The sequence below is a fragment of the Hyla sarda genome, chromosome 2 (assembly GCF_029499605.1).
Source record: "Hyla sarda isolate aHylSar1 chromosome 2, aHylSar1.hap1, whole genome shotgun sequence".
NCBI classification, from domain to species: Eukaryota; Metazoa; Chordata; class Amphibia; order Anura; family Hylidae; genus Hyla; species Hyla sarda.
Genome location: NC_079190.1, coordinates 225652237 through 225666421, shown reverse-complemented (window position 1 = coordinate 225666421; position 14185 = coordinate 225652237). Strand labels below are relative to the sequence as shown.

The 14185-nt window shown below is 39.1% G+C and overlaps 1 protein-coding gene across 2 annotated transcripts in view; it reads left to right on the top strand.

The window, feature by feature from the left end:
* Nucleotides 1–13183, top strand: part of CALN1 (calneuron 1) — a 422585-nt gene extending 409402 nt beyond the window's left edge. For both annotated transcript variants that reach the window (XM_056556473.1, XM_056556474.1), the window contains exon 6: nt 9814–13183. In XM_056556473.1, the coding sequence (XP_056412448.1) occupies nt 9814–9941 (128 nt within the window). In that variant the 3' untranslated portion in view covers nt 9942–13183. The remainder of the gene's footprint in view (nt 1–9813) is intronic.
* The last annotated feature ends 1002 nt before the right edge of the window (nt 13184–14185 follow it).

Below are 14185 nucleotides of genomic sequence, written 5' to 3'. Positions count from 1 at the left end.
ATGCAAAAAGGGCATGCTGGGAGCTGTAGTTATGCAACAGCAGGAGGCAGACCACCACAACTCCCAGCATTCCCTTATGGGCATGCTGGGACTTATGGTTTTGCAACAGCTGGAGGCACATTCCTTCTATGGAAAAGTGTACCTTCAGCTGTTGTATAACTACAACTCCCAGCTTGCACAAACAGCTAAAGTGCATGCTGGGAGTTGTAGTGGTGCATCTGCTGGTTGCATAACTACAACTCCCAGCATGCCCGTTGGCTGTCGGTGACTGCTGAGAGTTGTAGTTTTGCAACAGCTGAAGGCACACTGGTTGTGAAACTCAGAGTTTTTTTTTTACCTAACTCAGTGTTTCACGACCGGTGTGCCTCCAGCTGTTGCAAACTACAACTCTCAGCAGTCACCGTACACCATGCACCGTACATGCTGGGAGTTGTAGTTTTGCAACAGCTGGAGGCACACTGGTTGTGAAACACTGAGTTAAGTCACAAACTCAGTGATACATAACCAGTGTGCCTACAGTTGTTGCAAAACTGCAACTCTCAGCAGTCACTGACAGCCAACGGGCATGCTGGGAGTTGTAGTTATGCAACAGCTGGATGTCCCCCCCCAATGTGAACGTACAGGGTACACTCACATGGGCGGAGGATTACAGTAAGTATCTGGCTGCAAATTTGAGCTGCCGCAAACTTTCTGCTGTAGCTCAAATTGCCAGCGAGAAACTACTGTGAACCCCCGCCCGTGCGACTGTACCCTAAAAACACTACACTACACTAACACAAAAAATAAAATAAAAAGTAAAAAACACTACGTATACACATACCCCTACACAGCCCCCCAATAAAAATGAAAAACGTCTGGTACGCCACTGTTTCCAGAACGGAGCCTCCAGCTGTTGCAAAACAACTCCCAGTATTGTCGGACAGCCGTTGACTGTCCAGGCATGCTGGGAGTTTTGCAACAGCTGGAGGCACCCTGTTTGGGAATCACTGGCGTAGAATTCCCCTATGTCCACCCCTATGCAATCCCTAATTTAGGCCTCAAATGCGCATGGCGCTCTCACTTTGGAGCCCTGTCGTATTTCAAGGCAACAGTTTAGGGTCACATATGGGGTATCGCCGTACTCGGGAGAAATTGTGTTACAAATTTTGGGGGGTATTTTCTGCTTTTACCCTTTTTAAAAATTAAAAATTTTTGGGAAAACAAGCATTTTAGGTAAAAAATATTTTTTTTTTTTACATATGCAAAAGTCGTGAAACACCTGTGGGGTATAAAGGTTCACTTAACCCCGTTACATTCCCCGAGGGGTCTAGTTTCCAAAATGGTATGCCATGTGTTTTTTTTTTTGCTGTCCTGGCACCATAGGGGCTTCCTAAATGCGGCATGCCCCCAGAGAAAAATTTGCGTTCAAAAAGCCAAATGTGACTCCTTCTCTTCCGAGACCTGTAGTGCGCCTGCAGAGCACTTTTCACCCCCATATGGGGTGTTTTCTGAATCGGGAGAAATTGGGATTCAAATTTTTAGGGGTATTTTCTGCTATTACCCTTTTTAAAAATAAAAATTTTGGGGGAAAACAAGCATTTTAGGTAAATTTTTTTTTTTTTTTTTTTACATTTGCAAAAGTCGTGAAACACCTGTGGGGTATTAAGGTTCACTTTATCCCATGTTACATTCCCCGAGGGGTCTAGTTTCCAAAATGGTATGCCATGTGTTTTTTTTTGCTGTTCTGGCACCATAAGGGCTTCCTAAAGGTAACATGCCCCCCAAAAACCATTTCAGAAAAACGTACTCTCCAAAATCCCCTTGTCGCTCCTTCCCTTCTGAGCCCTCTACTGCGCCTGCCGAACACTTTACATAGACATATGAGGTATGTCCTTACTCGAGAGAAATTGGGCTACAAAAACAAGTAAAAATTTTGTCCTTTTACCCCTTGTAAAAATTCAAAAATTTGGTTTACAAGAACATGTGAGTGTAAAAAATGAAGATTGTGAATTTTCTCCTTCACTTTGCTGCTATTCGTGTGAAACACCTAAAGGGTTAAAACGCTGACTGAATGTCATTTTGAATACTTTGGGGGGTGTAGTTTTTATAATGGGGTCATTTATGGGGTATTTCTAATATGAAGACCCTTCAAATCCACTTCAAACCTGAACTGGTCCCTGAAAAATACTGAGTTTGAAAATTTTGTGAAAAATCGGAAAATTGCTGCTGACCGTTGAAGCCCTCTGGTGTCTTCCAAAAGTAAAAACACGTCAATTTTATGATGCTAACATAAAGTAGACATATTGTATATGTGAACCAAAAAAAAATGTATTCGTAATATCCATTTTCCTTACAAGCAGAGAGCTTCAAAGTTAGAAAAATGCAAAATTTTCAAATTTTTCATCAAATTTACGGATTTTTTCACCAAGAAAGGATGCAAGTATCGACAAAAATTTACCACTATGTTAAAGTAGAATATGTCACGAAAAAATAATCTCGGAATCAGAACGATAACTAAAAGCATTCCAGAGTTATTAATGTTTAAAGTGACAGTGGTCAGATGTGCAAAAAACGCTCCGGTCCTTAAGGCCAAAATGGGCTCCGTCCTGAAGGAGTTAAGGGGTTAAGGTCTGACCAATTCTAGAATCTTTTGGGCCTTTGTTTTGTAAGTACTTTTTCTTTTTTTAAGGCCTTAACTTTACAATAGACCATTATTTTTCTTTCTTTAATTTCTCATGTATTTCTTCCATTTGTCTGGATGATATATAAGATTTAGATATGTTATATGTTTTTGCAAAATTGTTGGACTGTTTAATTTTTCAGATGCTGAATCACATTCAGTCTAGTATTTATTGTAATGTTGTATAGTACACCTTGCTCTGACTTACTCTGACATAGAGAAACATAAAAATAGGGCCTTGTTTTAGGTCTGTCTGTAGATGTATTTTGAGCCTGCTTCTGGTTTTCATTAGTTATCTGCCTTGTTTTTAATTAATCTTTCTTTATCTCAGTTTTATCCTTTGGGATTAGCTTAGCTTTACAACAGACTCAATGATCCATAGCAGAAAAAGTGGTAAACCATGTAGAAATAGAAGTACTGTATCATAATGCCAAGAGAATGTATCCTTGTGATAAAAATACACAAGATTAAAAAAACAAACAAAAAAACACAGAGAAAGTAAACACCTCATGCACATTTATAGTCAGCTCTGTACAAAACATCAGACCTTGTAGTACACATTTCTTTTAGTTAGATACTTTATATAGCAAATATATGATTTTATGTACAGTCATGGTCGTAAATGTTGGCACCCCATCATTTTTTCTAGTAAATGAAGTATTTCTCACAGAAAAGGATTGCAGTAACACATGTTTTGCTATACACATGTTTATTACCTTTGTGTGTATTGGAACTAAACCAAAAAAGGGAGGAAAAGAGCAAATTGGACATAATGTCACACCAAACTCCAAAAATGGTCTGGACAAAATTATTGGCACCCTTTCACAATTATGGAAAAATAAGATTGTTTCAAGAGTGCGATGTTGCTTTAAACTCACCTGGGGCAAGTAACTGGTGTGGGCAATATAACAATCACACCTAAAAGCAGATAAAAAGGAGAGAAGTTCACTTAGTCTTTGCATTGTGTGTCTGTGTGCCACATTAAGCTTGGACAGCAGAAAGAGGAGAAGAGAACTGTCAGAGGACTTGAGAACCAAAATTGTGGAAAAATATCAACAATCTCAAGGTTGCAAGTCCATCTCCTGAGATCTAGACAGTGCGCAACATCATCAAGAAGTTTGCAACCCCTGGCACTGTAGTTAATCTCCCTGGGTGTGAATGGAAGAGAAAAATTGATGAAAGGTGTCAATGCAGGATAGTCTGGATGGTGGATAAGCAGCCCCAAACAAGTTCCAAAGATATTCAAGCTGTCCTGCAGGCTCAGGGAGCATCAGTGTCAGCGCAAACTATCCGTCGACATTTAAATTAAATTAAACGTAATGGCAGGAGACCCAGGAGGACCCCACTGCTGAAACAGAGACATAAAAAAGCTAGACTACATTTTGACAAAATGAACTTGAGTAAGCCAAAATCCTTCTGGGAAAATGTCTTGTGGACAGATGAGACCAAGATAGAGCTTTTTGGTAAAGCACATCATTCTACTGTTTACCAAAAAGGAATGAGGCCTACAAAGAAAAGAACACAGTACCTACAGTGAAATATGGTGGAGGTTTAATGATGTTTTGGGGTTGTTTTGCTGCCTCCGGCACTGGGTGCCTTGAATGTGTGCGAAGCATCATGAAATCTGAGGATTACTAATGGATTTTGGGTGGCACTGTACAGCCCAGTGTCAGAAAGCTGAGATTGCATCCGAGATCTTGGGTCTTCCAGTAGGACAAAGACCCCAAACATATGTCAAAAAGCACCCAGAAATGGATGGTAGCAAAGCGCTGGAGAGTTCCAAAGTGGCCAGCAATGAGTCCAGATCTAAATCCCATTGTGGAGAGATCTTAAAATTGCTGTTGGGAAAAGGCGCCCTTCCAATAAGAGAGACCTGGAGCAGTTTGCAAAGGAAGGGTGGTCCAACATTCCGGCTGAGAGGTGTAAGAAGCTTATTGATGGTTATAGGAAGCGACTGATTTCAGTTATTTTCTCCAAAGGGTGTGCAACCAAATATTAAGTTAAGGTTGCCAATAATTTTGTCCAGCCCATTTTCGGAATTTGGTGTGACATTATGTCCAATTTGCTTTTTTTCCTTCCTTTTCTGGTTTTGTTCCAATACGCACAAAGGGAATAGATATGTGTATAGCAAAACATGTGTTACTGCAATCCTTTTCTGTGAGAAATACTTCATTTTCTAGAAAAATTTCAGGGGTGCCAACATTTATGGCCATGACTGTATGTTATATAGCAAATGGCTTTAGCGCGCATGTTAGGAAAAAAGCCTAAATATACTTATTCTGAACTTAATTTGTATACAAAAATATGGTAGTATATACAATACATGGTAAGAGGAAAAATAAAGTTGTTAAATGTTTTTTTCCATCTCAGAAATTGATGGCATATTGTTATGATGTGTCATTACTTCCTAAGATGGGAATACCTCTTCAAACTTTTGATTTCAAAATAGTCTTTCGAGAAAACACAATCGTCCTGATTTACTATTGTACCTCCAACTGTTTTTTATTAGGATGTGCTTCAGTGGCCAAAAAAAATACAACCAGACTTCCACACCAAAATCTATAGAAAACCCCCCAAAAAACAGTCATGGCTACATGATTTACCCCAAACTAAATCGATTTAATAAATAATTTACATATAAAAAGGTGTGAGAAAGTCTTAAAGAGTACCTGTAATAGCCCACAAAAATAAATAATTTTGGCGCATAGTGTCTGCACCAGTCTGCACCAATGTGCGACAGGGTGCGGCAGGAAAATCCGACAAACCTGACATTGCAAAAAGCTGAAAAGGGGCATAGTCTTTCACAAACGGGTTGTGGTCGGCCCAAAAAGGGGCGTGGTTGCACAACCCTACCTATTTGCTATTGAATTCACAGAAAATTCTGTGAAAAAATGGCTGGAAATTTCCGCCTAGAAAAAGCTTTGTCAGAAAATGTGTAAATCTGTGAATCCCCATAGTAAATAGAGTGGAATCCTGCAAGTCTGAAACAACATTTCACACTAGTAAAAACCCAACATTCTTAGTAAAGGCCATTATGTCTGTATTTCTCTCATAGATACATTTTCTTGCTCTCTGGATGGTTTTTCATCCTGTGTTTTGGAGGGGCCATGTGCTCTTTCTGCACGACTTATCTTCCTTCCTGAGTCTGCAGTGCTGTGCTGGGTCTCTTCATCCTATCACTGCTGGTTACCATGTAACCTCTCTCTGTTTTTATGCTAAAGTCTGATAGGACAGGAGTGAGCACAGAGGAGTACTATCCCCACCCTCTCTTCCTGGAGTTGCCCCTGCCTGTGCTACAGCTTGGACATAGATGCTGTTGCGGCCGGACATAGTTATGTTGTGTATATTATGGAGACTCCTTATGATGTATTTTATAAGCCATGATTTCTATAAAAAAAAGGAAATACAATTTTATGTTAATGTTTTGCCAAGATATACAACATATAAAAAGCTTTTGAATCTGACAGTGCCCACTTTTACATTTCTCATCAAGGTGGTAGAAGGTGGTGAGAAAACAACTTTATATATAGGTGTTGCTTACTTATGAATTAACTAGCTGAGTACCCGACGTTGCCCGGTTTTTCCTTCCTAATCCTTGTTGTGGAGGAAAATCAACAGAGGAAGCTTTTGACTTCATATCCCGTCCTCATATATTGTTGTCATATCCCAAGCCCATATCTCGTCCTCATATCCCAACCTCATATCCCGACCTCCTATCCCCACCTCCTATCCTGTCCTCCTATCCCGTCTTCCTATCTCAACCTCCTATCCCGACCTCCTATCCCGACCTCCTATCCCGACCTCCTATCCCGTCCTCCTACCCCGTCCTCCTATCTCGTCTTCCTATCTCGACCTCCTATCTCGACCTCCTATCACGTCCTCGTATCACATCCTCGCATGCCATCCTCGTATCCCGTCCTTGTATCTCGACCTCCTATCCCATTCTCCTTTCCCGTCCTCCTATCTCGACATTCTATCTCAACCTCCTATCCCGACCTCCTATCCCGACCTCCTATCCCATCCTCATATCTCGCCTTCATATCCCGTCCTCCTATCTCGACATCCTATGTCAACCTCCTATCCCGACCTCCTATCCCATCCTCATATCCCGTCTTCATATCCCGTCCTCCTATCTCGACCTCCTATTCCGACCTCCTATCCCGAGCTCATCCCCTCCTCATATTCCGACCCGTAATATGTGTACCAGGTATTGAAATATCTCCAGCCGTATGGAAGTTATGTGGGAACATACATTTCCCATTGATTTGCATGGGACTTTAACCCCTTAACCCCTTAACGACGCAGGACGTATATTTACGTCCTGCGCCGGCTCCCGCGATATGAAGCGGGATCGCGCCGCGATCCCGCATCATATCGCGTCGGTCCCGGCGCTAATCAACGGCCGGGACCCGCGGCTAATACCACACATCGCCGATCGCGGCGATGTGCGGTATTAACTCTTTAGAAGCGGCGGTCAAAGCTGACCGCCGCTTCTAAAGTGAAACTGAAAGTGACCCGGCTGCTCAGTCCCGAACAGCTGACCGGACACCGGGAGGGCCCTTACCTGCCTCCCCGGTGTCCGATTGGCGAATGACTGCTCCGTGCCTGAGATCCAGGCAGGAACAGTCAAGCGCCGATAACACTGATCACAGGCGTGTTAATACACGCCTGTGATCTGTGTAAGAGATCAGTGTGTGCAGTGTTATAGGTCCCTATGGGACCTATAACACTGCAAAAAAAATGTTTAAAAAAAGTGTTAATAAAGGTCATTTAACCCCTTCCCTAATAAAAGTTTGAATCACCCCCCTTTTCCCATAAAAAAAATAAAACAGTGTAAAAAAAATAAAAAATAAACATATGTGGTATCGCCGCGTGCGTAAATGTCCGAACTATAAAAATATATCATTAATTAAGCCGTACGGTCAATGGCGTACGCGCAAAAAAATTCCAAAGTCCAAAAAAGCGTATTTTGGTCACTTTTTATACCATTAAAAAATGAATAAAAAGTGATCAAAAAGTCAGATCAAAACAGAAATCATACCGATAAAAACTTCAGATCACGGCGCAAAAAATTAGTCCTCAGACCGTGGAAAATGGAAAGGGTTATGATTTTTAAAAGGTAAGGAGGAAAAAACGAAAGTGCAAAAACGGAAAAACCCTGAGTCCTTAAGGGGTTAAGGACCCATGCTTTTTCCGTTTTTTCATTTTCAATTTTTCCTCCTTAACTTTAAAAAAATCATAACTCTTTAAAATTTTCACCTAAAATTCTATATGATGGCTTATTTTTTACGTCACTAATTCTACTTTGCAATGACATTAGTCATTTTTCCCAAAAATCTACGGTGAAACGGGAAAAAAAATCAATGTGCGACAAAATTGAAGAAAAAAACACTATTTTGTAAGTTTTTGGGGCTTCCGTTTTTACGCAGTACATTTTTCAGCAAAAATGACACCTTATCTTTATTCTGTAGGTCCATACAGTTAAAATGATACCCTACTTGTATAGGCTTGATTTTGTATCACTTCAGAAAAAAATCATGAATACATGCAGGAAAATTTATATGTTTAAAATGGTCATCTTCTGACCCCTATAACTTTTTTTTATTTTTCTGTGTTCAGGGAGCTATGAGGGCTAACATTTTGCGCTGTGATCAATTTTGTTCTGATCAGACTTTTTAATCACTTTTTATTCACTTTTTAGTGGTATAAAAAGTGATCAAAATGCGCTATTTTGGACTTTGCGTTATTTTGGAATTTTTTGGCGTGTACGCCATTGAACGTGTGGTTTAAAAAGTGGTATATTTTTATAATTCGGACATTTCCGCACGGGGCAATACCACATATGTTTATTTTTATTTACACTGTTTTTTCTTTATTCTTGGAAATGCCGGGTGATTCAAACTTTTATTAGGGGAAGGGATAATTCAAAGGGTTAAGGATTTTTTTACACTTTACTTATGCAATATTATAGCTCCTATAGGGGGCTATAACATTGCATTAACTGATCTTTAACACTGATTGATGCATCTCCATAGGAATGGATCAATCAGTGTTTTCGGCGGTTGATTGCTCAAGCCTGGATCTCAGGCTTGAATCATTTATTCGGCGATCGGACAGCGCAGGAGAAGGTAAGAAGACCTCCTTCTGTGCTACAGCGGTTCGGGATGCCGTTATTATGCCGAACAGCTCCCTGAGCTAGCCGGGCACTTTCACTTTCGTTTTTAGCCGCGCGGCTCAGCTTTGAGCGCGCGGCTAAAGGGTTAATAGCGCGCGTCACCACGATCGGTGCTGCGCGCTATTAGCAGCGGGTCCTGGTTTCACTATGACGCCGGGCCCGCCGCGATATGATGTGGGGTCGCCGTGTGACCCTGCGTTATATCACAGGACCGGAACTCATGACGTACGCGTAAGTCATGGGTCCTTAAGGGGTTAAACAAAAACCCCGACCCTCACAAATGAGGGTAGTTAAGGGTTAAATTAACTATCCTATATTTTAAGTGGACATATAAGTAACATGTGACCAAGTATTATCGAAATATCTCCAGCCATTTGGAAGTTATGCAGTAACAGATATTTCCCCTAGACTTGTATGGGACTTTAAACAAAAACCCCGACCCTGGCAAATGGGGTGAGTAAGGGTCAAATTACCTATTCTATGTTTGTTGTTGACATATAAGTAACATGTGTGCAAAGTTTCATGTTAATATCTTTAACTGTTTGGACGGGATGCTGGAACATACACACATACACATACACACACACACTTGTGTTTGTGTGGTCCTACTCCTATCTACGTTGCTTACTGACTACTGTCCCTCACAGAGATCTTCTTATAACAATATGCTATCCATTAAATAGTTGCTGTAGCTATGTGTATAGGCTATTATGGACTACCTTGAGGCCAAGTAATTGTTCTTCCTTCTCCTTTCTACTATGTGGCTGATGTTAGTTTAGCAGGTTCAGCCAAACTCAACCAACCAAAGTTTGAGCTTGCGCTAAACCAAACTTTTAGCAAAGTTTTGCTCGGACCCAGATTTTGTTCGCTCATATCTAGTTTTATGATGTCAATGGAGCCTGAAAATTACCTGTAATGTAGAAATAGGGCAAATGAAAAATTATTGTATTTTTAATGATTCTTACTATCTTTCTTGCAGTACATTCCGCGAAGCAGAACAGGCAAACCTGTGTACGGAAGAGCCTTATATGTGCATTTGCCATGGCCTTTATTATAAGTGTCATGCTGATTGCAGCCAACCAGATTCTTCGGAGTGGAATGGAGTAGTTCTTTCACCATAGCACTGTGATCAAAAATAACCATGCATGCGCATGCCTAGATGAACATTTTTCTTATTGAATATTTAATGGAAACTGCGGAGAGAAGAATCGTTCTGCAAACAATACAAGGCCAGCAGTCATGAAGTGATGTGCAGAACAATTGAACCTTCTCGGCAGGGACACAAAAAGGGCTGTCTTAATGCTTTAATGGTTTTGTTTCCTAATGCAATAAACCTGCAGGAGTTCTGAATTATTACTTCAAAGTTAAGTAAAAACCTTATAATGTTGTATCTGTGCACAGATGCCAGGCCATGAACATTGACAGGTAAAAATGTACATGGTTTATAAATATAATTATTCATCCACACCTGAAATTTCAGGAATAAATCAATCTATATTTTGCACTAAGCCAATGGCAACCAAGGAAATGTGGTAAACTAATGGCTTATTATTATTATTATTATTATTGATTTATCTTGTTACTTTTACATATTGTCATTAGATATTTTATAAAAGTTAATTTTATATTTGGGGCTGGAGGTAAATTTAACTAAATGGTTTGTTATAGTAACTTATTTGTCATTTGATCGTCCACATTTGGAAAGCGTCCTTGTATTTATCTAATAATATTATTTTTTTCTTATAATGACTGAAGCAATAATAACATCAATGGCACAAGGGGGAAATCAATTTACTTTGAAGATATTCTTGGAATATGTGGTTGATAGTACTATGCTGATGCATTGGTTAATCGGCTTGCAATCTAATATTTAACTCTTCAATGCAGATATGTGGATAGCGTGACAATGTACTAGTGTGAAATACCCTTGCACATACCACTTTGAATAAATTCAGACTAGCCAAAGCCATACTAATATTTCTTTGCACTTCCATGCTAAAAGCCTCCATTGCTGGAATGTATTTTTATTGAATGACTTTTCGTTTCTGACCTCCCACTCTCATATGGGAGGTCATCATTTTATCATTTCAAATTTTTGGCATCTTCTATTTCCTAATTCTAAATTTGCTTTTAAAAAAAATGAATGGTTTAAATTTAAGATCTTTAATGCTCATTACTTAAAGGGGTACTCAGGCCCTAGACATCTTATCCCCTATCCAAAGGATAGAGGATAAGATGTCTGATCGCGGGATCCTGCCACCGGGAACCCCCATGATCTCTCCTGTAGCACCCTGTGTCCTCTGCTGCTTAGAGCGAACTTTGCTCTGTGCATGATGACAGGGGATACAGGGGCCAAAGTATTGTGAAGTCACGGCCCCGCCCCCTCAATACAAGTCTATGGGCGCCTGTATCCCATGTCATCAGGAACGTAGCAAAGTTTGCTCCATGCAGCAGATGACACAGGGTGCTGCAGGAGAGATCGTGGAGGATTCCAGCGGCGGGACACCCGTGATCAGACATCTTATAACCTATCCTATGTATAGGGGATAAGATGTCTAGGGGCAGAGTACCCCTTTAAGGTCAATATTATTTGCTTAACGTGGTTGAATACTTCCATTTTGTAAGTGAATTTCAGCAGAAAACAATGTAAATGTTTATGTGAATATTTTCAATGTAGACAATATTTGACTAACTGGAGAAAAAAAGTGCACAGATTAAGAGTTATATATCTTGTAGCAAATTCTATGATATAACTAGCTATTCTTGGTCTGCACAAATTAGAATTGTTCCTTTGAATGAACAAAGATTTTGTTTTCTTTGAAAGAACATAAAGAAAAATACTGAGTGGTTACAACTGTGCTCAGAACGTAGGCATTCAATGGCAGAACCTGCTGGTGCTGATTTATACTCTGACATTACATTTGGTATTCAATCTATTTTGATTTTCCTTTCACCCCTGTATAGCGGGAATGAAGTTGCAATGTAAATGGGAAATATTTGCATACTTTATATGCAAAGGTATTGTAGACTATATAGATTTATGTCTCTTTGCCTCAGACAAAGAACAATCATAACAATCAACTGATTGTATGGGATTCTGTAGAAAATAGGCAGGGTGTTAACTGCTAATGGACGTTTGTTCAGAAAGCAACCACGGGAGGTTAGGAATTGGCAAGTCATATTGATTTAGGGATAAAAATAAACTTTTACAACAGTAAGTCAGTTTATTCATAAGCTTGTACAGATTTTTTTTAGGGTGTTTGTTGTATTTTTCTTTCCTTAAAAAATTACAAAAATTTTAATCTGAGAGGACTTGTTCAGCCTAGTATTGATCCTTGTAATATTGTGGCATCAAACATAGGAGTTGAAGAAACATAACATGTATAAAAAATATCCTCTTGTCCAGGGAGTAAAGGGCTTGTAAGGGAGTAGAAAAGGACTAGAGGGGGCAAGTACCAACTATCGATCATCGTGCGCTGCTGAAACCACATCAGCAACATTATGCAGCTATTGAACATCATGTGCGAGCTTGGTTATGCCCATACACAATGATTATGACTTGGTGCCTACCCCTTCTCTTCTTGGAAGGCATACTTATGAGATGTGCCAAGAGGGAAAGTGGAGCTTCGAGGAGAAGAGCAGGTAACACTTTTTCTGATCCCTGGACAACCCCTTTAATAATCTCCTTTATTATGATTCTATTCTGACACAATCTATATTTGTCTTTAAGATATCTGAATGCTGACCCCCATTGCTCAATCTGTTTTAAAAGTACAGGAATGTGATTGTCTCTCCCTTATGCTAAGCCCCAACCCCTACCATTTTTCTGCCATTAGTGAAAATGAACAGGAGAAAATGAATACTTATGGATATCTCAAAGACTGTTTCAGAGGCATGCAGAAAATCCAGCAAACTGGCATTACCCATGGACAAATTTCTCTTCTGTCTATTTTAATTGTTTTTTTTTTTTCTAGATTTCAAATCATTTCTCAAAAATGTATTGGAAAATATATAGTACACCACTCTCACTAGTGAGTATATTAGACTATGCTACTACAAAACCAATAGGCATAATAGAAATAGTCAAGTAGTAAAATTTAAGGAATTCCAGAAGAAAAACACAATAAATGTACAGTGCATACATTTTTATTGCTGACTGTTTATTGATTATGGATTGCTAGTAAAATCTGTTGGTTATTTCATCACTTATTCCTTCTATTACATTGGATTAACTGTAAGCAATGTGCCCACATTAGCCGTACAGTCTGGTTACATATGACAGCTAATAAGAACTACAGCAAGGATTAAAATAATGTATATATTATAACGTTAACATTTCTACTTTAGCACTATATATATGTATATATATATATATATATATATATATATATATATATAAATATATATATATATATATATATATATATCCCATACCAGTTTTATATTTTCATGTTTAATAAGGTGCCTTTTACATTTGTTGGCCATTTTTAAATATTTTGTGTTCAACATGCCAGCTGCATTGTGTGAGGTCTCCCTTTTTTTTTTTTTGTGGTATTACCTATTTGGCACACATTGGTTACAAAATTCCTGTAAAAAAAAAACACAATAAATAACACTTCTTGGGTAGCTTGCCACAAAAATTGTACCAGAAATGAGCCTTTTTCATTAGCAAATTATTCAGAAAAGCATTCATTCCTCTGGACACGTTCCCTTTTTGGGAACTAAACTTTAAGAACATGAACATGTCGAAAAAAGGTCACCTTAACACTGTATGTTAACCCTTTACGACCTCCCCCCAAAAAAAATTTGGATTTGTGACTTACATTTTCTTGCTCCTCACCTTCAGAGACCCAAAGGTTTTTTATTTTTTTACTGAGAAAGTTTTATGAGGGCTTATTTATGGTGGGACAAGCACCCTTTATTTAATCATATTATATATTACCAAGCCATTAAAAAAGATTTGTAGGGCAAAATGAAAAACAAACTAAAATTGTGCAATTTTGGCTATAATTTCTTCTTAAAAATCTGACGTCTGGCCATGGCACTTCACTGATGGGATGACACAATATTTTTTTGGAAAATATGTGCTTTTATTCAGATATACGTAAGTACAGGTCAGGACAACATGGTTCTGAGGGCTCATTGGCACCCCATGATTTAGTTGCAGGGCGCTATGAGGCTACTATTGATTATGACATTTTAACAGTTAAATAAGGGACATCGAAGCAATCTCTGATGTCTGTCATTACTAGCAAGTGTAAAGAATCAGAGATGAAAGAGATAAAATGATAAATACCCAAGCAACCTGTACACCACCCATTTACAAATGTGTCCTCCCTTACCTTTCCTCA